Raw genomic sequence first — 23,202 nt, 5'->3', positions numbered from 1 at the left:
GTGTCATCTGTACTTTTTTAGGGCTTCCTTGTATCAGGCAGCTACTATCTGGGTTGGCTTACCCTCTCATTTCAAAAGCAGCTGCTTTGTGACTGCAGAAGAAGCTGAAGGTTGTGGTGGGAGGTGTTCTGTGATCTAGGGTTGCCCTAAGAAAAGCAAAAATAAAATCCGTCTGTCTGCATGTCACTACTGAGAGAGGGCTTGATGTAAATAAGGGTCAGTAGCGGGTTATGGAATAAACAAATCACAAAACAGAAGAGGACTGCAGAGTTCACTACAGTCACTGAGGACATCAAATGGAAGCTTCTCAGATTTCCTTAAACTCAGTTGAAGGGAGAGAGAAATCTGGCAGAAAAAGAGAGAGAGGGAAATCTTCATTCAGATTATGAGGAGGGGAGTGATAGGACAAGCAGCTAGATAATCTCAAAAGCCACTAAATCTCTGGAAAGAACTGGGCGGAGGGAGGAAAGCGCTTAAACAACATCTTGTCATCAGTATTCCTAGGAAATCCACTGACAATCACAGCAAAGGATTAAAAGATGTTTTAAAAAAATAATAGCTAAATGAACTAAAGAAGTGTCAGAGAAAGTATAAATCTCATTCCTGACCCTGATAGGTCACTGACTGACAGCAAGACCTGTAGCCAGTAGCCCTTTAAAGGAGTAAGTCAGCTACACATGATGGAAGTTCCTGCACTTCAGATCCTCAGATGGAAGGATTGCTACACAGGGGACTAAAGCCCACCTCTCTGAGAAAGAGAAGTGTTGTTTCTAAATGGCAATAGCACTGCTATTGCCCCCACTGAGTTGTCTTTATACTGCTGAAAGACTGCAAAGCACTTTTCAAACTATATGTTGTAAAACCCACAGAAGGCAATACTGGTGGAAGAAGTGTAATTAAGAAACTCATCCAAAATGCAGAACATGCAAGCAACTCAAGAACAGGACGCTCATGGGGACTGGTACAGAGCAGCACACTTTTTTGGAGTTTCGAAACTGAACAGTGCAACCATTACCTTAAAAAGCAGGAAATTCAGATGCACAGCTATGTGGTCAGGCATTTAAGGCATACAAACCTGAAGAATCTATGGATCTCAGCAATTACATGACTTAAAATGGTATTTTGCTCAGCTGAGGTAACAGGAGCTTTGAGTTCTACAGTTCACACACATAGATAAATTCCAGTACTCTTCCCTCCAGCTACATCAAACTCACTGAAAGCACAGAACACTCCATGCCCTTCAGAAAGGGACATTCAACATTCCCACACTTACGAGGCTGAAATAAGTAAAAATTTTCTTTCAGTGACACAAAATTACACAAATCCCCAAACTGATTTTATATTGAGCACTACAGCTGTTGGCATCTTTCTATCGAGACAGCCTGACTAAAGTCTATGGAGAGCACCATCCAGTCACTTCAGATGAACAGAAGTCACCACTGGGGAACCTGCAGTATTCACCTATAGAGCTGCTTCCTTATCTATGAGGGCTCCATACAGTTTACACGATGTAATGCAGGTAGGAACAAATCCTTTCACACACAGACCTATGAGAGAGCATGCACCAGTTTTACAAAGCAAACTAGAACGTCAAGCAGTGATCAACTCTCAATTAATAGACTTTATTAGCAACTGAGGGCACTGTGATGCCTCTTCACTACATAACAGCACAATGGCTCTCTTCTCGATAACAGGCAGAAAAGTATGATGGGTAGGTTCTTATTTCTAGGTCTACAACTGCCATTTAACAGAGAACAGACTTTTATTTATCTATGTATATACACACAGACACTGCTTTTCCTCCCCAATCACAGTAAAAATATGCAAGTTTAGTGCAGAATTAAGGCTTGATTCTCTCTATTCCCAGTGCAGGAAATTAGTGCTACATAATTCATTCTAACATAAATATATTTGCCGAGACTCCATTAGGTACATTTAACAAAAAGTACAGTTATTATCAAGTCTCACCCCTCGAGCTCTCCTTCTGCTCCTTGAAATAAACTGAAAGCCTACTACCCTGTCTCATTTAAGGCTTTGGATATAACCCATCTCCAAGAACCCAAGTACAAATACTGACTTAGATCTCTTTCACTGAAGAGGAAGATGACCTCCTCCTAAGCTTTTTTTTTTTTTGGTAACACAGAAGCAACAAACCATCACTTAAATGTGAACTCAATCACAAATTAAAATAAAATATCACATGTCAGCCAGCCGAACTTCATGCACACTGGTAGGGCAGATCCAGACAGAAAGTTCACTTTGCACCTGCCACACTACATTCAGCGTCATTATGGGCAGAGACTTGAAAAGCTAAGCCAAAAAACATACAAAAATCTGAATGTGCAAAGAAACCAAATACTGTTGATCAAATCCCTCTTGATGCTGATTAATAATAAAGCTGGCCAGAACCTGCTGTGATTTAAACTTGCACTCTGCTCAAGCACAACTTCAGGGAAGACTGACAGAACTAGAAGCTGAACCACAGGTGCAGAAAAAGCTGGCTGGGTCTGTGAACTGCCTTCATGTCATGCAGTGATGTAGAACAGTGCATGGTTGTTGGGAACAGGAGCCAACCAGTTACACAGTGATCACTCAGGTCTTCTGTTTGTTTTATGAGAAAGAGGTTTTACCAATTAGATTCAGATAAATCTTTCTAAACAGGAAAGAATATATATATAAAAAGATGCTGTTAGAATTAGAACCACAGTCAACCAATAAGGTTTGTGGCTTCAGAAGTAAAAAGTTGCCACCAGCTAACGTGCAAGACAGTAAGGATGAGCCATCTGGTGAAGGTTCCTGCTAAGCTTGCCATGTAACCCCCTTTGCTGAGGAAAGCAGAAGGGGAATCAGTTACATTCTGTCCTTGCCTGCAATTGCGTGGCCAAGTTTAGAACAAACACCGGGCTTTCCAGCACAACCAGAATTTTTAACTGTTCAGAGTTTTTAGCAGCCCATTTTACTCTTAATGCAACCCACAAAGCATGAGCTAAACTATTTAAAATAAAACTCAATTATTCAATTTCTGAAAGCTGAATTTATCCTCAAGCTTTATCAACCCTTGTTGTTTATGTCCTTTGTTTCCTTCTGCAAAAACTGCAACTGCCAGGAGGCTTCCAGTCATCTAAAGAGCATCAGTAAACAAGAGCAGAGACAGATGGCTGCAGCTCAGTATAAAACAGCACTACACCCAGCCTCTCCTGCACTGCTAGCGCTCCCTGGAAGACACAAACGTATGCACGAGACCAAACAAGAATGCAGTAGTCCCAGATAGAAAGCAAGTACATATCTGTAATCAGAGAAGGAAGAAGCCACTATGAGGACAGGATGCTGAGGTTCCATGTACAGTGAACATTCATTTCAACTGTACAGCCTTTTCTAATCAAATAATTGGTTACAAGGATGGCAGAGGGCGTGAGGAAAGATTTCTCCCCTGCTGCTGCTCCCAGAAGCACTGCTGGCAAAACAAACAAGCGGAAAATCAGCAGGGAAAGTAAAACCAAGAATCTCCTTTCAGCAGTTACTTTACACCAAATGTACAGAGGCTGAGAAAGTAACATCTCTGATAGGACTCATTCACCTGCTACTTCAACAATTCAATCACGTTAACAAATAGGTTAACTCCTTATTAAAATGACTTAAAGAATAAAAGAAAAACACAAAGTAACTCACAGATCTAGAATGACAGAAGCCTGTCAAAACAACCATACTGCTCTTTTGTTCCTGGATTTGATTCTTTTTCATTTACTGCATTTCATTTACTGCATTTACTGCAGGAGACCAATGGCAGTGTTAATACAAGATACTGCCTACAATAATGTACAATTATGTATGTTGCCTTGCTGAATAGATTGAGGTGTCCACATGGGTTCAGTAAGTTTATTTCAATTGACATAGATCACTGTTCACTTCTTCCACCACCTCGAAATTCACTGCAATTCCACAGACATCTGCACGCCTGAATGTTTTACACAAGAATGAGTTCAAACACGGCCCATTCTTCCTCAAACAAAAATTCTGATTCGGCTGAAATTAAATTAAGAGCATTCCCTCAGGGCTTCCTGATACTCACAGTTATTCCCTCACTTAGTGACAGCAGAAAGCTTCAACAGGGTTGCACAATCATCACTTCCAATCAGCAATAATTGAAGGATGACAGAATGAGAATCTGGCACTCCAATTAATACAGGCAGGAAAAAACAAGACTGTGGAAAGAGTATGATTATTGGTAAAGCTCCATCAAAACCCTCAGGCTGTAGCATGTTGACATGCTACCACCTCGGAGGCACAGTTTAACTACTCCTCAGTGAAAGAGGAAAGGAGTGATCTGCTTACGAATACTGAACAGTTCTGGCCCCCTTTTACCTCAGCAATCACACCAAAACTTAGAGAGCTGATTAACATCGGACTCAGCTGATCCTCTCAAGAGAAGACTGAAGAGAATTCTGAGGAGTACTTCTGCAGGACTTTTCTGAAACAGAACAACTACAAGGTAAACAGATTTTTCACACTGAACAGTTCCCCTCTTTGGGTGATTCAACCAGGTTCATCTAGAAAACCTCTCCTATGAATGTCTATGATGCCATTTCCTACCCTATGCATTTAAAAAAAAATAAAATGGAAAGCTGGTACACACCTGCATCTCCATGGAAGAGGCTGTCGTGGTGACATCTCCCAGAAGGCAAATCTCCATCACTTGGCCAGATCTGTCCCGTTTTTCGTACGCCCACAATAGTAGCCTCAGATACAATGACCTGCTGCTGCCTGTGCCGTTTCTGAGACTGGGGAGTTGGTGGACTGCTACTGTCAAAGGACTGCTGAGAGTTCTGGGAGGGAGAACGACTTTTATCCCGATACATGCGGTAAGTGGTAGGACTAGGGGAGACGTGGCTGGACTGCCCTGAAGAGAAATCTTCCTCACTGGAGGTAAGGTTCTCATTAGAGCTACAATCAGGAGTATACCCTCCTCCAATGTCTTCAAAACTCCTGGGGGAATAAGATCTCCTGGGCCAAGTGAGATGTTTCTCCTGGTCCGCTGTACCCTGATTTCTCAGGATAGGTCCTTTCCCTTCTGTCTCCCCCATCATTCCACCAACATAGATACTTTGATAGGGCTGAAAGTCCATGGGCTGCCAAGGTGAGCGGTTGCTGCCATTGGCATTTATCAGATTATCTTTGAGAAACCTGGGGTTCAGTTCAGCATCTTCATATTCTCCATCATAGCCAAAACTGCTCTCTGAGGATCTCCCCCTGTAAGCAGGCCGCTGGAATTCATTGAAGCTGGGTACCATGTTTGAAGGAAGGGAGTGTAAGGACTTTTTGCGTTCCATTTGCATGGCTTGACTACCAAGAGAGCTTATTTTATCAGAAACATCTTTATCGTTGACCTTCACTAGACCTTTCTCATGATGATACTCCATGTTTACATAAAAGGGTTTTTCAACAACATCCTTGTTATCTCCAGAATGATGTGAATTGCCCTTTTTAATCCTCTCAAAATTGGACCTTAGGGCTGCCACACTGGTGCTGTTTCCTCTATCCTTGGAAATAGGTTCAAACAATCCCTCCTTCTCAGCAGATCCCACTAGCCTGCGAGTGGAAGACGATCTGTGTTTTGAAGGAGATCCATCTGTGTCACAGCGACTTTCTGTATCTTCTGCAACTCTCTTCAATTTCTCCTCGCCATAATACTTACACCTGTCCTGTTCTCCTTCTCCGTGATGGGGACTGTCCAAAGGTGACAGGTCTGACCCATCGCTCTGGGTAGACAGCTTTCGCAGAGAAGGCATCCTGGGTTTGAACTTTTCCTCCCCATGGTGCGACTTGCTTTTTTCATGTTCATCTTGGTCAGCAGACTGGTGATGAGGCAGGTCTTGGACCTGCTGGTCAGCACCCCCTTCAGGCAACTGAGAAGCACGTTTAAAGCCCCATCTCTGTCTATCATAGCTTTTTTTCTCCTTTGCCAGAAGAGTCTGCAGGTAAATCATGCGGAACCTCTCCTTGTTGACCTCCATCTCCAGTCTCCGGATGGACGCTTTGCACATCTCCAGCTCCTGTTCAATATCTCCCACAGATTTCAGCTCCATTTTAGGAGGCTCAGAGTCTGCAAACTGCGCTTTCCAAGCCTCTACAAACCCCACAGGGTCCACCATTTTGCATACAGGAGTAAGTGGAGAATAAGGGAAGGAAGCTGGAGAGAGATAGGTGGAGAGAAGAAACCAACCGATCTCACATGTAGAAGCCGAAACAGCTCCGACAGGGTCAACTCAACGCGTTTCTTCACGGTCCATGCAGAGAAACTGGGAAGCAAACGGCGATCCTCGGAACAATCTCTTCTCCTCGCCTCCTCCACCTCTCGCCGTCCCCAGCCCCCCGTACGCTCGCTACTCTCCCCCCGTCATGACTGATCCTTCGCTAGCGAACAACAACGCTCCCACCCCGGCGACTCCATAGCACTTCAAAGGGAGGTGGACAAAGGAGCGGGCTCGGGGCGGGGGAGGAAAGGTAAATATCGCCCTCCACCCATCCACCCACCCACCTCCTGCCTCCGCCGTCCCGGCCACGGTCCTCAGCACCGCCGCGCTCAGGAGCCCTCCGCTCCGTCCTCCCCTTGCCAGTCCCCGTGTTGTGCTTTCTCTTTCTCTCTCCTCCTTTCCCCCTGCCCCTTTCCCTGTCTCCTCCTCCCGGCTATTGTGCTGTCCTCCGGGCGCACACGCTCTCCGGAGCGTCGGCGCGTCCCGCGGAGATCCCCGCCGCTACCCCTCGGTGCCCGGACGCCCCGCGGCCCCGCGGGAGCCCCCTCGGCGCGGCTCTGACGGCGGTCGGCGGCGCGGCTCCGGCGGCTGCCCGCGGCTGCCCATCGCGCGGCCCGGCTCTGGCGGCGGCACCCCGAATCGCAGCGCTGCGGAAGGGGAGGAGAGGAAAGGAGCCGGGCGCGGCGATTGACACGGCGCCGGGGCCTCTCTTAAAGGGGCAGCCTGGGCCGGCGGAGGGAGGCCGTGCCCGCGGGACCCCGCCGGGCTCGGGGAAGACGGCCCGGGGCCGCTCCCGCCGGCACGCTCGAAGGCGGCCGCCGGGGAGACAAAGGCGCGGATTTGCACGCCGTGTACACGCCCGTCCGCTCGCGCTTGCGGCCGCGGACCGCTCAGCAACCGAGCCGGGCGCCGGCAGCCCTCGGCTCGGACGAGGCACGTCCCTGTGTGCGCGGACCGCCCCTGCATCCACGCCCTCTCGTCCCGTGTATAAACGGAGCGCCCTGCCCGGTCCTCGGAGCGGCGCTGCCCTCGGGCACTGATGTAGCTCGCCTTCAAAGGTCAGGTTTGCCCCCACAGCTGCAAAAGCTGTTAATTAGTGGGCGCTTCGTTCACTCGAGCCTTCCTTCACGATCGGGTACACTGATAAATGACAAGCTGGTACTCAAAATAGCTACGATAGTAGTAACCAAACCTGCTTTGTTCCATCATCACTCTCACTTTTGCCTTATATATTATGCTAGCCAAAACAATTCAGAGCACTGCTCTCTAGCTCTGAGTGAAGGGTGGTGAGCTGTGACCAGAAGTTTGGCTGCTTACTCTCCTGCTTCTCAAACCATGCCACACAGCCTTGCTTAAGCCCTTTCAACATACTAATTCAGCCCCTGAAAAAGTGGAACTATAGATATATTTATCAACGTATTTCCTTTCTGGATGATGAGAAAAGTGAAACGTTGCACATCTCAGTATCCCTCATAAACCTGCTCCTTTTATGTCTGACGTGGGACAAACCACCCAAGTGACGTATATCTTTTCTCATATATTTTTTAGAAAAGATGGTGGAATGTAGCACCAGCAACAAGTGGTGCAATTTCTTAAGAGTGAGAAGCACAGAGCCAGAGGAGCAGTTCTCTTACCTTCAAAATATGCAGTGCTTCACAACCCGCTAAACCATTTTCCTCTCCGTGTTCTGAGACAACACAAACTATTTTCAGACATCACAAATGGCCAATCATGCGTTCAGCTTCAAATAGTGCATCCCCCTTGCTGTTTGTTTCCTGCCCTTAACCTCTTTTCCTGCACTTGTTTTCTCAGCTTTTAACGCATCGACTGATCTATACAAAAAACAGATTATAATCAAAATCATAATAAAATCTGTATACCAAGTCATTATCTATACAAGCCTTCCAAGAAATCTCAGTGTTTCACAGGAAGACAACTTGGCTTTTCACCATTGCTACTATTTGCCTTCATGCCTGTTTGACCACTGACGTTCTGATATGCAATGTATTCCTAGTAAGGTTAACTTTCAGACTGTGCTAGCATGGTTGTAATATTGGCACATACATTACACCATGGGGATGCGTTGTGAGTCTGGAGACTGCTTTTAATTCAGTGCCATTGGTTTTGTTGTTATTTTTAAAATTATTTCTGGAGCATTTTCTATTTGGGCTCACTTTTTTCATATCTGTGCCATCTCCAGCTGCATCAAGATTTCTAATGGATCATAGGAGGCCTTTCTGTACGCACAATTCACTTGTGGCAAATACTATTAAACAACTGTATCCTCTGTATTTCTTGAGGTACAAGGTCAGAAATTCCAGTGACCGTTCAAGCGGTCTCTGGATTGATGCTGTTCCTCTATGCATTCATTTTAAGAGATTACAAAATTTCATTAAGGCCGTAGTGGCAGACATGTATCGGTGATTTGTAGCAGTGAGTGCTGTGCTGAGGGGGCAGTGTGTATCCAGCCCGCACCCTCTGCTGCCTCGCCCGGCCTTTCCAGCAGAAACAGAGCGAGCACCGAACTGACCATGGAGCTCCCTCTTGTGGGAAAGAACAGCTGATGCGCTTGGCGTTTAGAGCGCTGGAGCTTCACAGTTACGAAGTTTGGGGTTGGTTCTGGGGGTTTGTTTTTCTGTCTGTGTCTCCCAGCGCGGGAGAATCAGGAGTCTTTGTAAGAAAAAACAAAAACAAAAACAAACAAACAAACAAAAAAAAGCGAAGCACAGAAGTGGAGGCTTTTTAAGGAGAAAGAAACCCTGATTTCTGATAAATATGTGGCTGAAATTAAGAGCTATCTTTGTAGCGTAAGGTAGCACTCACTTTTGTGGTAGTTTGACATGACCAATAATCTCCTGAAGTCCTGTCCAACATACATCACACTACGATAGCAGTCCTCTTTCTTAGGACTCAGAGAACGGCAGTGAGGTGAGTCTGACTTGGAGAGCAACAGGAATGATATGGATCATATGACCTACAAGAGTATGAAAGAAAACACCCCAAGGGTCACATCAGCACTCGAAGGGAGAAATAATATCACTAAGGATGAAAACAAAAGGTTTTTACAGCAAAAATGAGATTTACCTGCCTGGTGACTCTTTCTTGAATGGCTCTTGATTTGTTACCAGTTGTTTTTCCTCAGATATACGTACTTATTTAAATAGAAACTCATTAGCTGATTAACCTGTATTATGAAAGGCACGAACTAGCATAACACTAGTCCATCTTTGCGGAGATAATTACATCTGCTCTTTCACTCTGCTTCACACTCATTATGAATTTCACATTCTCTGATTTCTTATCTACAAACTCCACAGGAAATGGTTCTGAAACTGGTGCCATCAACACTATGAAGGCTTCACCTGGTAAAAAAAATTATGTTTTAGTTTGCCTACATTCAGAGTTAACAGAATTGTTCTGACACTGCTTTCCACAATCTGAAGGCTTTCCAAAGCAAATTGAAATTGCTGATAAAATGGATCAACAAGCATAGATGCAACATAAACAAGATAAAAACATTTAAGAACTTGCAATCTGATATTTCTTTTCCCACCCAAGGTTAGGTTTCCCTTTGTGCTTTCCTAAGCAATCCATCAATTGTAAGATCTAAGATTCATTTTCGATGATCAATTATTTATACTTTGCAGGGGCAGCCTCACAGGGGCTTAAAAAAGGTCTCAAAGCATCCTTCACAGCTTGAATGGAATCAGGCCATCTCCAGAGGATAGCTGCTGACTAACAGACTAATGCAGTTTTGGGTAAAGTTTTTGGAACTAAGGAAGATATAAACCACTAATGACCTCAAGCAGTGTACTTAATCATTAGGAAAACTGTCCCAGTTGATTTTCAAAACAACATTGCTGAAGAGATTATATCTCTGATTTTGTACGAGAATTACGGTCAGCAACAAGAGTCTGTGATTTATTTTCTTTATTTACTTCAAGAATTATATATATATTATTTACTTCTGATTCATTTTACACTGTAGGTACCAACCCTGTGTCTGCACTGAAACCTAGCACCTACCTAGCATAGACAGGAAGACATCCTGCAAAACCTGCCTTTTGACCTCCAGGACCGTTATCAGTGCTCCTAGGAAAGAGGCAGACCAGTAACTGCTCAGTAACAGCCACGTGAAACTACAAGGATGCACCATGGGTATAGATAATACTCAGCAGAAGGACTGCTGCTGCAGCCACACTGAACTTGTCCACCCTACAGGTCAGTTACTGTCCTTCAAATGACAGTAACTGGTATTGTGTCTGAGTTTTCTTCTCTGACACACTTCAGCATTGCTCAAACTGCATAACAAGACTGCTTATGTCCAAAAAATATATAGATGCAAGCACAATTTGGTCAGAAATCCAGGCTTGAGCCTGTTCATCACGGTAGCAAACAGCCTTGAAGCACATCTTTAGAATAACTACTATATGAATTATTTCCTCTTACAATAACATCTTCAACAAGGAAACAAAATGAGAATAAATGGATGATAACAACACACAAAATTCTGAGTTTCAAATCAGTTCATAGACAGTTTTCCATGTGCAAACAAAGGATTTTAATACTATTTTTAAGAGCTTCTACCAGTAATATGAGGTTAGCAGTACTCATGCACTCACAGCACAGTATGAAGCAATGGCCATGTGGCTCTAATGGCTTGTAAAATTGCTTCTGAAAAGCATCACAGAAATGCAATGCGTTTTATATGCATGCACTATACACAGCAGTAGAGTGAAATGTCTTTTTCTACCCTCATTCAAGCTCAGTTAGCACAAAGATTGTGGCTCTGGTGCCCACTCAGTATCAGACACAGTACAAGTGGAGCGTGCATTCATCATCCTGTGAAAGAGATGCAGGTCAGGATATTCCACAGTCAGACTCCTTACATACCCACATATTCATCTTCTTTACCAAATGCTACATTGTTGACCTTGCCAACAGAATCAACTGCAAAAGAGAAAAAAAAAAAAAAAAAAAAAAAAAAAAAAAAAATCCTAGATCTCTATTACATTATTTGTAATTGCTCTAGCTTACATCACAAGCCACGGAAAAATAAAAGTAATTAAAAGGCTGCAAGCCACCCTTCCACTCACTTTTTCATAGAAGACAATTTTTGATGAAATAAATGGTTGAGAATCTAGAATATTTTTAGCTCAGAATCATAGGACTGTTTGAATTGGGCTAGATGACATTTAAACCTTGAATGTCTGCAGGAGCAGAGCAGCACCACCTCACTGAGCAACCTGTGGCAGTACCTCACTGCCCTTGCTGCAGAAAACTTTCCATATAACCAATCTAAATCTCCCCTCTTAATTTGAACCCACTGAGACCTGTTGAAGACTCTGTGCCCTTCTTTTCCATATTGCTCCCTTTAGATTCTGACAGGCCGCTCTCAGCACCCTTTTCTCTGAACTGCCATTTGTTCTGTTCCCATGAGGATGCAACTTCAGTAATCAAGATTTCTAGAGAATTATCAAAACCCAACATGATAAAGTTACATAACTTTTGAGTACAAGTTTTTCTGGCAGACAGATGAGCACACGGTGCTGGCAATGTCTTCTTGCGCTGAGACAAGGATGTCATATTTCCACTACACAGAGAAAAGTTCATGTAACAATACCATCCAGCACAAGCAAGTCTTCAACAACAAGAGAGCCCTCAGAAAGATAGTTTGAATATTTTTCTCCCTCATTTCTAAAAATGCAAATTTTTACTTCTGATTTTAGAGCTTTTGTTGTTGCAGGTGCTGTATGTTGGACTACAGAGCAGTGTGGCATTTGCAGAAAGAGTTGAAAATCAGCAGCAACTTGAGCTTTCTTGAGCTTTGCCTTCGGAGATTTCCATCAGGTTCTGTTCCAGCCCTGTAGAAGCCAAAACGTTATAAACTCAGTTCATAAGAAATAACATCACCCAATATTAAAGGTAGTAAGAGCTGAATGAAGCCCCTCAAAAGACTGCAGTTAATATGCTTGCAGTTGTGTGAGACAGGTTTCAGTGCTCAAAAAACCTCCCCAGTCCTTGATGCAAAATACAGACAAGCAAAACTTAACGTACTGATGAGGTCTCCTGTCCCAATTTGAGCCATGTGCCCCGTGGTTTTCTCCAGCTCCCTCATCATGGACTGTTCAAAGGCCAAGGCAGCAACTCGGGAAAAGAACTCTTTGACATTTTCCCCTAGGAAACAGAACAAAAAGGATGCGTTTTTGCAACTGCACATCAGTGCCTGATCAGGTACGAACAAGCACACCTGTGAACAGACCACTGCTTAATACTGGGAAGGATCAGGCATCTCCACCAACCTGTCTTCTGATCACTGCAGGGAGAAATTCCCTTTTTTCCCTACTCTAGAATAATGCACCCTTTGTTTGGTTGGTTTTTTGTTTGTTTTAAACTCAGCAACAAGGAGGTTTCGGTTTGTGGCACAATATTTTCATTCCTAATCAAGTAGGAGTGCATACATGTCTTTAAGTAATTATCCATGAATTAAACATGTTTAGACACTGCAGTAGCTTAAGCACACCTTTCTGTAAACACAACAGTGAAAGCACATGTGCAGATGCTTAACTGAAAATCAACCATTGATAAATATGAAGTCTTGAAAGCAGTAAAATGCAGCAGGATCTTTAAAAATACACTGAAATAAAGGTATAAGGAACTTCAGCATCCTTCCACTTTAACATTAGCCTCTTTGGTTACATTATTTTTATATCTTTTCCAGTAACTTACCTGTTTTGGCTGAAACTGACCAGTATTCTGCCTGCATGTCATTGGCAAAGCGGATAGCATCCAGCTCTGTCCTTTCACAAACAGCATCTGACTAAGTAAAAACCAAGGAATACCTTTAATGTAAGAAGCATGCTGGTAATAACACAGAAGTAGTGCTAGCACCTACAGTGGGATGCTTCCTGTTCTCACTGTAGCATTTCTGTCCTTCCCTGGGAACTCCTGCAAGCAGACAGCTGAAGCATTCAGATGCTTGGAAAATAAATTACTTAATGTTGTTTTTAAATTGGAAGCCCCCATCTACCTTCTGGTACATGAAGCAAAGTAACAAGGGCAACAATTGTACCTAGCTATGCAGCATGGTACAGAGCAATAAAGAAAACAGCACAGTCATTGGTCTTCAAATTCTTGTACAATCACTTGCCTTTAGCAGAAAGTCACAGGACTGAGTAATCACAATGATTTTTGTTGTTGTTGTTTAGTCCTTCTTCTGTCTCAGATCCTTTTTTTGTACTCAATCTATTCTTAGTATGCTCAAATACAAAGTTTTCTCTCCACACCTCCTGTTGTTTTTTTTTTTTTTTAATTTCTCTTATCTCTTCTTTAAGACTTCTTCCCCCTTTAATACAGTTTTCTTTCTTGCACCTCATTTTCCCATTCATTTGCTATCTGTGATCAGTCATATCAGTATCTTGCCATTAGCTCACCACCAAATCTTTTTTTGTTCCAACCAGAAAGATGAAAATGGAATTTGGCTCATTTTCTCTCAAAGCATCTTCCAGCCACTGTCTGAAAAACAGAAGAGAGATGAGAAAATCAGTCAGAGACAGTATGGAATAATTGAGACAGAAACACATAACAGGGTAACAAGAAAAGCCAGAGAATGAGCTGATGCAAGAGTGCCAAAGGCCTTTTTTTTGTTGTCTTTTTTTTTTTTTTTTTGAGACAGCAAGGGAACAGGAGCTATTCCAACTGCACCGAATGCATGCCTTCCAATACTGAAAAGTGGAAACATGCTCACAGTAGAGTGTAAATTCTACAATAATATTAATACTCAGAGACGAGTATAATAATACTCAGTATAATGGAAAAGGCAAAATTTTTACAGTGATAATGAAAAAAAAGAAGCAGAAGAAAAAATTATAAACAACATAACAGATTAGGCAACAAAGGGAGAAAAGAAGAGTGTAATAACTTCTTCAGTAAGATTATAAAGCATCTCCCCCAGTTGCATGACTCGTCTCATAAGCTTGTATATTTTTGTTACTCTGGCAACCAAGTTCCTCTGGAGTCATCCAGCACAAGGCAAGGAGGGAAGAGTGCGTGGGGGCAGAAATCAGGTTCAAATGTTTCAGTTATCTTCATTCAAGCAGATACACACACACAAATATATATGTAATTTTATGAAGTCTTTTGTGGATGCATTAAATGCCACAGCAGTAGTCTGAGGAAAGACCCCAGTACACATTTGAATAAGACAAAGTACAAGCTGTGGAAAGACACGTATCTGCTTTACTGTCATAACAGCATGATAGAACATGTCAGCTCTCAGCCCAGTGACAGCAGTGTGGATCACAGATTCACAGTGTTTTGCTGCCTGTGCTTAAAGTGAAGCAAGTTTACTCACATCAGCTGGTGTGCTGCTATAAACAAACCATTTTAAGTACTGAACTAATACATCTTGAATTAAAAATGCAAGGTCTGTGTAGGTACATAACACTCTCAGGATCCAGCAAGTTCTCAGCAACTGCAGACTGCAATGCAATTAAACCTTCTGTGAAAGCTGTAAAAGCTAAGCCAAAATAAGGAAACTTACTTGGTGTGATCCAAAGTCTGGATATTAGCTAGATCAAACACTGTTATTATAACTGTAAAGAAAGGACAGGAAAAAAGTAATTAAGTTTAAAAGCATATCAGAAATTTCTCCAGTTTAACTCATCTTGTTAAACAGAAATAACACACATACAGTACAACAGTGGATTTAACATGGAGGACTTAGGAGACACTGTTAGGCTGATCCCCCACCCTTCCCAAGACACAGGTACTGATTTTTAATCACTTCATCATCACAACATTCAGAGCTTGCAACAAATGCATTCATGAGATTTTCAGTCTCTCCCTCTTCCCAGTAATGGAAATGCCATTCCCTTGCATGTATCTACATGTGTCTTTCCAAGGAGCATATATAGGTGTATATACAATCTCCTGTTACAGGCAGTATCAAATTAATATTGATCTCACCCTCTGCTCCTCGGTAATAAGCAGATGCAATGCACTTGAACTTTTCCTGACCTGCTGTGTCCCATCTGTGCAATGGGGGAAAAAAAGAAACTTCAGGTTGATGAAATCAAGCGTAACCTGAGCAAACATACTAATGAAGCAACAGACTGGTACAAGTTGGTAACACTTCTGTGGTATTACACTCTTCTCCATCTGGAACATGTTATTCATTAACTTCTGATAGAAATACAAGTAAAGCTCTATTACTTAATTAAGCCATTCCAGTTCTGGTTTTATCCAGAGTGAATTTTTTTTTAACTGGTCATTTTGGAGACTGTTCTTTGAGACACAATTCAAACATTTGTATTCTGTATTGTAATACTCTTTTCTTCAAACATCTCAAATTCATCTACATCACATTTATATCTTTCCATGGCAATCTAATTTTGAAAATGCATTTTCTGCACTAATACCAGACAAATCACACATCTGCTCATGCTGAAGTCTTGCAACTGATACTTTGATACCAGTGCATTCACAATTCCATTAAAGAATAAATAAGCAAGTAAATAAATAAAATTGAAAAAGGAAAGAAAGAGCTGCTTATCCATGAAGATGATAGACAGTTCTCCCACCTACACCCAGTACTGCAGAGGTCTGGGACTTTGTTACAGCACAGCACTGCCACTACTTGCAGCCATAGCTTGTACAGAAATCTCTCAGCAAGAGGGGGCACCAGTGCTTATCGTATGGAAACGTTCTACATCACCACCAAGGAGTCTGAAGACAACACAACCTGAAGTTTAGCAGCCCATGAACCTTATTGTCTCAACTGACAACATACTGACTTATCAGTGCAGATTTTAAAGGCATTCAAACTCCAGAAAGGCAGGGCTGAATAGAATTTTCAAAAACAAAATGGCACTGAAATGGATAGGAAATAATTTGTGTGTTTTTCAGTAAATCTCACTGGCCATCTGTTTACATCTCTAGGCACTGATATTTCAGAGAAAATGTGTTCCTAAGCAAGAAGCTTCTTAAGATTCATGCACTAAAATGCTTCATCCAATGAATCGTATCTCTGCTCTGATCATGCTATAGCACAGATAATTAAATACTGCACATTATAGAACAATACAGTTAGCAGGTAAGATAGCAAAGGGCATTCTCCAGTGGAACCAAAGCAGGTGTGAGAAGGCCAGGATTCCCACTAAGCTGATAAACATAGCTAAAAATCAGAAACATCACTTAGATCTTTTTGTGATTTAGGGAATGACATTTATTTTGCAATTAGGAGATGCTGAAATAATCAGAGTCCATAAAATTGACTTCAATTACTGCAGGAACCTCCCAGCCCCCTTCAGAAAGGTCAAGTTCTGTGCTCACAAAGCCTACTAAACCCAAAAGGCAGAGTAATACAACACTAGCACCCAACAAAACGAGTTGCAAAAGCTTCTGCTCTTCTTCCAAGAAGCTTGAGTAAAAAAGAACTGCAAATAGTGCAAGACTTCCAAAATGAATTTTCATTGACAAAATTCTAATGTTTCCAGGAATGTGAGATCCAAGAAGAAATTAGAGATTTTACTTATTCATTTATTTCATTAAAATTGCAAGTGCAGGTGCAGAACCTATTTTTTAGATCCATATTATGCTATGGGCTTTTTTATTTATTTTATATCTTTGTACTACCAGAGCCTGTAGCAACTTAAACTCTTCTGAGATCGTATTGCATGTGGAACTTAAGCCACGCTTCAACTTACATCTGGAGATTATATGGTATGCCAACTATTTCAAAACGTTCAATTTCAAAATCCACCCCAATGGTCGCCTTGTAATCTCGTTCAAAATGATCCCTACAGAACCTGCAATGAAGGAGGGGGCAAGGATGAAGTTTTAGTAACTCATGGCTACAAATAGCTGCAAAGTAACACTAAGATAAATTATACAGAAAAGAATAGTGGAGCGGTTACATTGTGCAGAAGCATTTATAAAAACATTGAGACATCAAAAAATTAAAAAAATAGTGAATAACAAACTGGAAAGTACATACATCTAGCAAGTCCTCAGGATGAAATAAGAATCAAACAATTTCTTTGCACTGTCTAGGAGAGGCAGCATCAAATTTTTAGTTACAAAATAATATATTTTGGGTCACAAATACAAAAGGAACATGTGATTATTAATGAGATTAATAGCCAGCAAGATTCCTTTGGAACACAGAAATAATTGAAAATGCAAATAGACAGAATGCAATTACAAGCTACAGAAATTCAGAGCTCTGTTCACCAAATTTGCAAGGTCTGGCAAATACTGCACTGTATCATATTTGATTGAATATATATTCAGTTCAGATTCCTGAAAGCTTTACTGCAACAAGTGGTACGCTTTCAGCTTGGAAAAGAACTGAACCAATCCATCTGCTGCAATACACCATACCTGTGGATGAGGCTCGTTTTCCCAACATAGACGTCACCAACCACAACCACTTTGGATATTTTCAGCCTGTTAGGAATATTCAAAATATTTCATGCTTTTAGTAGTAATTTCAATATTGTCACTGTAGCAATTCTGATGTAGATCCTTAAGTTGCAAGTGATTAATGCATCTGCAACTCCAGTTTACCTGAATGCCACAACACTGCAGAAGGACAAAATAGTCTTAAATAGTAAGAAAGAAAAAGATCAAAAACTCTGGAGCAGAATTAGCCATTTCTTACTTTGCATATAATTTCTATGGGGCAGAAAGACCTTATTAGAAATGCTTCCAAGGAAAGATTATACACTTGGCAGTTTGTACTTAAGACCATATAGCATCTACATCCATAGAGCTCTTCAAAAGTACAAGTTTATATTTTTCTGCCACTAAAATTAATTATGAGTTTTTCATTGACTTAAATAGTATAGAATCAAATCTTAAGTGCACAAATATGGAATTGCTGATAATAAAATAATTTGCTGATAATAAAACCCATTGCAGAATCTGTCTCTGGGAAAAAATAATGGTCAGAGCCAATACATTTTCTGACTACCTGAAATAACATTAATCTGAAGCTTGCCTCATGCAAATAATCCTCTTTGCTCTGGGTTCTCCTGCAGAATACAGCAGATGGGCTGGAGGTGACTCACCTGCACTCTTAAAATTGAAATGCAGCGATCTGTCAGGAGATACAGGTGGATAAATGAGTGTACAGTATTTGTTGACTGAATCTTGGATTGACATCTCCCCTGCACATGCTACAAAAATGGCTTAGGAGGTTTAATATTGTTCTGTATCAAAGAATGGCTTTTTAAACAAAAGATTCAGTCTTGTATTGAATGCTGTATCTGCTTATATCTGGTTTAACTCACTACAAATTAAATCTACTACAGGTGTGTGTTCTGGGCGAGAGATGACTAGAAAAAAATTTAAAGAACATTAGAATTCAAGATTTATTTTTCATTAGAATTTTAGTCCAGAATTTTGCTCCTGTTTTAAGGAAACTTTTAAGACAACTTCTCAGCATGGACACTTTTAAAATATTAAAGCTAGATTCTTATGTGCTACAGGCAACTTAAAACTGCTGTGTTTATATCTGCTCCAAAGCCTTTATCTAGTTCTTACTTGGTACATTCACTATGCAGTCCTTTTGTATTCTCTAGTGGTGCCAGTACATCTGTTCTTGTCCTTGCAAATGCTCTAGGACTTGCTTTTCATGCTGACCTGCATGGCCAAAATTCAACACTAATTTTAAACAGTTGGTTAATCCTTTAAACTAAGTTATCTGTTACTAAGTAACAACTCTGTTTCTTTAACTTCACTTAAGCCAGGAAGAAAAAGATCTTTAAAACATATAAAGAAGCAGTATTTCATTCATTTACTGTGAAATGGTATAGAAGAACCACAGAGACAGGTTAAGCTGATTTCAGTCACAGTGGAATGCTCAACATGTGGAATCAGGAAAAGCTTATGGAGGAGTCAGGCTATAAAGAGGTTAAAACCTTTGTGTCTCATTGCACACTTGGGTTATTAGAAACTTGCCCAGTTGTTCCAGTGCTCTGCTGACAGGCAGTCCTGAGCTGTGCGTGGAAGTGGTCTTTGATCTGCAGACAGGCCTCAGGAGTGTACCACTGGAGACACAAGAGAACAGCCACTGAGATAAAGTCCATAATGCCTACTTGTCAACAAGCCAAATCAGCAAGGTGAGATAGAAAAGGAGGAGATTACTTCAAAAAGCTTGTGAAGCACAGAGATACTCCAGCTCATGAAAAGGGACAGTTTGGGTTAGAAGGCAGTAAGGCTGATGCACAGGTATGTTTGTACAGCTCCATCAAGTATCAGAGCCCTAATGAACTTCCACAGTAAATATATTTGTCAATCAGTTTGTACAATATTAATTATCTTAAATAATTCCAATAATCTAAGACATTCAAGAAGAATACAAGTGGGAACGCGTCACTAGAAAATCATTTGGACTACAAGTCTTTTAGATCTCTTACTTGTGAGAAGCACTGATTTTATTGCTAATTTTCCATTAAGCTTAGCAGGCTACAAACAAGGAAAGCATGTTTTGCCTCATATTTACTTAAAATAACAGTGACACTTTTCATAAAATTAAAAGCAAAATAGGAGGTTGAGATTGAGAATGAAAGAAGTGCAAAATCCTCTCAAAAAGAGTGTTTTGAACAAAATTAAAAACAGAATGGCAATTCTTTGTCCTTACCTGCCCCTAACCATTGCATTTTACTTCAAGGATAAAACTCTTCGGGGGTAAGATGATCTTCACTATCAGTTTTCCTACAGTGCCTTCTACGTTTGATCTACAGTATGACTAAGTTTCCTACTCACACAGAAGATTAAAATTGCTTCAAATTCTTCAAGTGAAAACTCCACATAGACCTAATTAGTCTTTCTGAATATTAAATAACAGCCATGGTTCTAATTTCCTCTCGGTGTAGGAACTCTGTAAGCGTGGTAATTATTAATCTTTGGCTAAAAGAACAGATATTGTAAGGTAACACTTCTGTTGCAAAAGTCACTTTCTGTTAAGGTTAGAGGAAGAAACCTGGTTTATTATTAAGTGCACCAGCACCAAATGGGAAAACAAGGTCACATTCACCTCTGAAATAAATACTTAAACAATTTGCAGTTTTAACAGAGGACATCAAATATACATCAAACCAAAATACTATTAGCACAAGGGAAAGACATGGCAGGTGGTACATCCTCTGAGCAAAGTGATAAAGAACTCTTACCTTAGGAAACTGGGAGATTATTCTGTCCCTGCTCACTGGGGGAACCATATGCTTTGGGTTGGACTTCATCCCCCAAACTCAGGTCTGTTCTGCCAGATAGAAAGCATGCAAAGTGAGACAAAATATTGAGGAATTGTCTCAATGCAGGAAAAACATCAAAAACAAAAAATGAACAGTCCTTTTGGACTTGTTTCCTCCTAGTACAACTGGCAGCTCTTTGACTTCATGTTAAAGAAAACATGTTTCTCATGAAAAAGGATGATTTCTGTCTGCAGAAATATAGAAAGAAATAGTGGCTTTTTCTAAGTAGAAAAGCACTGAGTAATTCTGGAGGAGGACAGAGAACTGTTCACTTAATTCAACACAACTGCTATAGTTTAGTCCTCAAATGATTTTGTAGTGCTTAATTGAAAAAGCCCACACCTCACTATTTTAAATGCTACTGCATAAAGCATGTTTATTAATGTTAGGGCATATCACACTCCATTAGGTCAGAAGGGGAAAGGAGAAACAACAAAGTTGCCATATTTCTTGGCACAACATCAAACTTTCACTCAACGTCAGCTCATAGAGAACAAAATCAGTAGTTAGTCTGACATGGAAGAACAGTGTTCACAGGAAAATTACAAGCGAATCAAGACATCTCACTTGAGAAGCATTGATTTTGTTACGAAAAGAAGGGTTGTGGGTTATTGAGAGGGAACTCTCTGTAAGGCACCAGTTTCTTACTGGCATTCAGAAGAATCTAACGAGAGCAATCCTCATGCAGCAAACACAAGGAAGGACTCACCGTGCAGTGCAGATGCGGCAGGATCCAGCCACACGAGCCGCCTGCAGCCTCGTGCCCATGGCAACAGGCTTGCAACACTTCCCTTCCTCTCCTCCTCTCACGGACTGAGAAGGCGGGGTTGGAATGGAGTAATTTAACCATACGCAGGGCTCTGGTTTTAGAAGAACAAACCTGTTATAGTGGCCATGCAGATTCCTTTAATATTATGCATATTAGCAACTATAAAGAAAAAAAAACCTCCAGAGGTTTTGTTTTGCTCCCTTCCAACCCCAGAATTTCAGCTTTCTTTCATTCCAGCCTTAGAGTCAGGATGTGCATGCAACTATGAGCCATTTTGAATCACATAAACGTCTCTAGTAATTACCAATCTTGACTGATAGCATATCAAACAATAAAGATAATAAAGAATAAAAAATCCCATTGCTCTTCCGTATTGCCTAAGTGTTGTTAATCAGTTTAGACTGCATTTAGGATGCTAAAAGGTTTTGCTGTTCATTTCACTTGGATATAAACTTCCAAATTTCAGGAAAAAAATAAAAGCTCTCACATTCAAATAATCGTATTTCCATAATGCTGCAACAGGCTTGGACTTCTTAACATCCAAGAGACAAAAGTCTCCCATTTAAAAAAAAATTAAAGGACAAGTAAACAAGAAAAAAAGAAAAGTGTGCAGCATATAACAAAAACCCTACAGTTGTTTTGCAACCATAAGCAAAGAATAAAGGTCAACAAAACTACCTGACCACTACTTAGAATTACCATTTTATTCTCTTTTGTGAGGAATTTCTTCTGTGAGGGATCACTTGAGGCACTCACGTGATTCGATCCACACTGAAAGCAAACAAACAAACAAAATACCCAAATTTACAGCCGATGTGTCACTGAGGACCAAAGATGACAGTGTTTATTTTTAACCATATACACAGTTCTATCAATCATACTCCTGACTGCTCCAAACCTGGATCCGCTTCGTGATGTGCTCCAAAATAACAGTTCTGAAAGCAAAAAAAGAAACCCTCCTGGTTGGTAGCAGCATCGCACGCACTGGATTTGCTCCATTTTCTCCTAGTTCTGGCTCAGCACATCCTCAGCGTGTACCAATCTGTCCTGAGTGCACAGCATGACTCACTGCTCGTCTCCTGGAGCTCTTTCACAAACTAAGCCAGGAAAAAATAATCAATTTAACCACCTCAGTGAATCCAAAGTCCAGGAGGGACCAAGGTAAACAAGGAGAAGTGTTTTAAAATCAACAGGCCATTTTCCTTTGGTGCATTTCAACTAAATTTCTCTCGCAAACACACAATTACCAAACCAACAAATGAGCTGCAACATCAGGGGAAACAAGCCAGTGATTTAAGAAACACAAAGCTGCTGAAAGTGCTGAGAATTATAGGCACTGAGATCCAGGTTCTCTCTTCCCACAGAGCTCAGTCACAAGTCTCCATGGCATCACATCGCTCCCATCAACAGCATCAGCCACAGACAAAAGATTGAAGGCTTCAACTCTGCATAAAATCACTTAATGCCATGACCACTGATTAAAATCACTATACCAAGGTGTGGTGAAAAAAGGATGAGATGAGTTAAAGCTGAGGGACGTGAGAAACCTTTGACCTTCGCGTGTGCCATCTACATGGACAAAAGTTCACATTCTTCTATAGAAATGGTGAAATTTCAAAAGTCTTTGGTTTGTAAATATCTAATTCATTCAAGGAAACTAACTTCTACTTCAATCAATTTGTTCTTATAAAAAAAAAAATAGAAAAAAAAAAAAGGAAAAAAAAGCACCCTTTCCCGAGGATATTTTTTAAAGCAGTACTTTTCTTCTGTGGATCTTGGTGATCAACAAACCAGAATCTATTCCAGTGTTTTACTACATTAGCTCCTTTACAGAGAAGGCAGTTGGCGTGGGCCCCCACACGGCAGCGATTCCCGCCCTTTCCTCACACGCGGACCCACCAAGCGCCGCTCGCCGCTCAACTCC

The 23,202-nt window shown here is 41.2% G+C and overlaps 2 protein-coding genes across 6 annotated transcripts in view; both read right to left on the bottom strand.

The window, feature by feature from the left end:
• The window catches only part of BCR (BCR activator of RhoGEF and GTPase), a 102,570-nt gene extending 92,538 nt beyond the window's left edge, over nt 1-10,032 (bottom strand). The window contains exons 1-2 of one of the 3 annotated variants that reach the window (XM_048963728.1): nt 9,336-10,032; nt 9,075-9,225 (exon numbers count right to left, since the gene is read on the bottom strand). In XM_048963728.1, the coding sequence (XP_048819685.1) occupies nt 9,075-9,129 (55 nt within the window). In that variant the 5' untranslated portion in view covers nt 9,130-9,225; nt 9,336-10,032. Of the gene's footprint in view, nt 1-4,069; nt 4,592-4,633; nt 6,823-9,074; nt 9,226-9,335 lie in introns of those variants that run through there. The other 2 variants (XM_048963727.1, XM_048963729.1) reach the window with 2 other exon arrangements.
• A 192-nt stretch (nt 10,033-10,224) lies between these two features.
• On the bottom strand, nt 10,225-22,342 carry RAB36 (RAB36, member RAS oncogene family). Of its 3 annotated transcripts, none has more exons than XM_048963773.1 (12): nt 21,978-22,342; nt 21,219-21,369; nt 20,429-20,512; nt 19,215-19,303; nt 17,634-17,699; nt 16,958-17,059; nt 15,219-15,283; nt 14,794-14,845; nt 13,685-13,766; nt 12,981-13,071; nt 12,309-12,428; nt 10,229-12,115 (listed from the first exon to the last, which is right to left on the bottom strand). In XM_048963773.1, exons 3-12 carry the CDS (start codon nt 20,495-20,497, stop codon nt 12,051-12,053), a joined length of 801 nt encoding a protein of 266 aa, XP_048819730.1. In that variant the 5' UTR covers nt 20,498-20,512; nt 21,219-21,369; nt 21,978-22,342; the 3' UTR covers nt 10,229-12,050. The 3 variants fall into 3 exon arrangements, with proteins under 3 accessions (XP_048819731.1, XP_048819730.1, XP_048819729.1); XM_048963772.1 differs by having other exon boundaries at nt 10,230-12,115; nt 20,429-20,517; nt 21,978-22,341; XM_048963774.1 differs by lacking the exons at nt 20,429-20,512; nt 21,219-21,369; nt 21,978-22,342 and adding an exon at nt 19,897-20,243 and having other exon boundaries at nt 10,225-12,115; nt 19,175-19,303.
• Nucleotides 22,343-23,202: the final 860 nt, after the last annotated feature.

This window comes from Lagopus muta, chromosome 17 (genome assembly GCF_023343835.1).
Source record: "Lagopus muta isolate bLagMut1 chromosome 17, bLagMut1 primary, whole genome shotgun sequence".
NCBI classification, from domain to species: domain Eukaryota; kingdom Metazoa; phylum Chordata; class Aves; order Galliformes; family Phasianidae; genus Lagopus; species Lagopus muta.
The sequence above is the reverse complement of the archived record's forward strand: the minus strand, read 5'-3'. Positions and strand labels throughout refer to the sequence as shown.

Excerpts from the sequence above, each read along its gene's own strand:
- RAB36 (XM_048963773.1), bottom strand. The coding sequence starts at position 20,497 with ATGAAGTCCAACCCAAAGCATATGGTTCCCCCAGTGAGCAGGGACAGA. Across the intron at positions 17,700-19,214 it reads CAGAGCACTGGAACAACTGG|GCTGAAAATATCCAAAGTGG; the intron begins GCAAGTTTCTAA and ends TATTCCTAACAG. Across the intron at positions 15,284-16,957 it reads ATACCATATAATCTCCAGAT|ATGGGACACAGCAGGTCAGG; the intron begins GTAAGTTGAAGC and ends CCCATTGCACAG.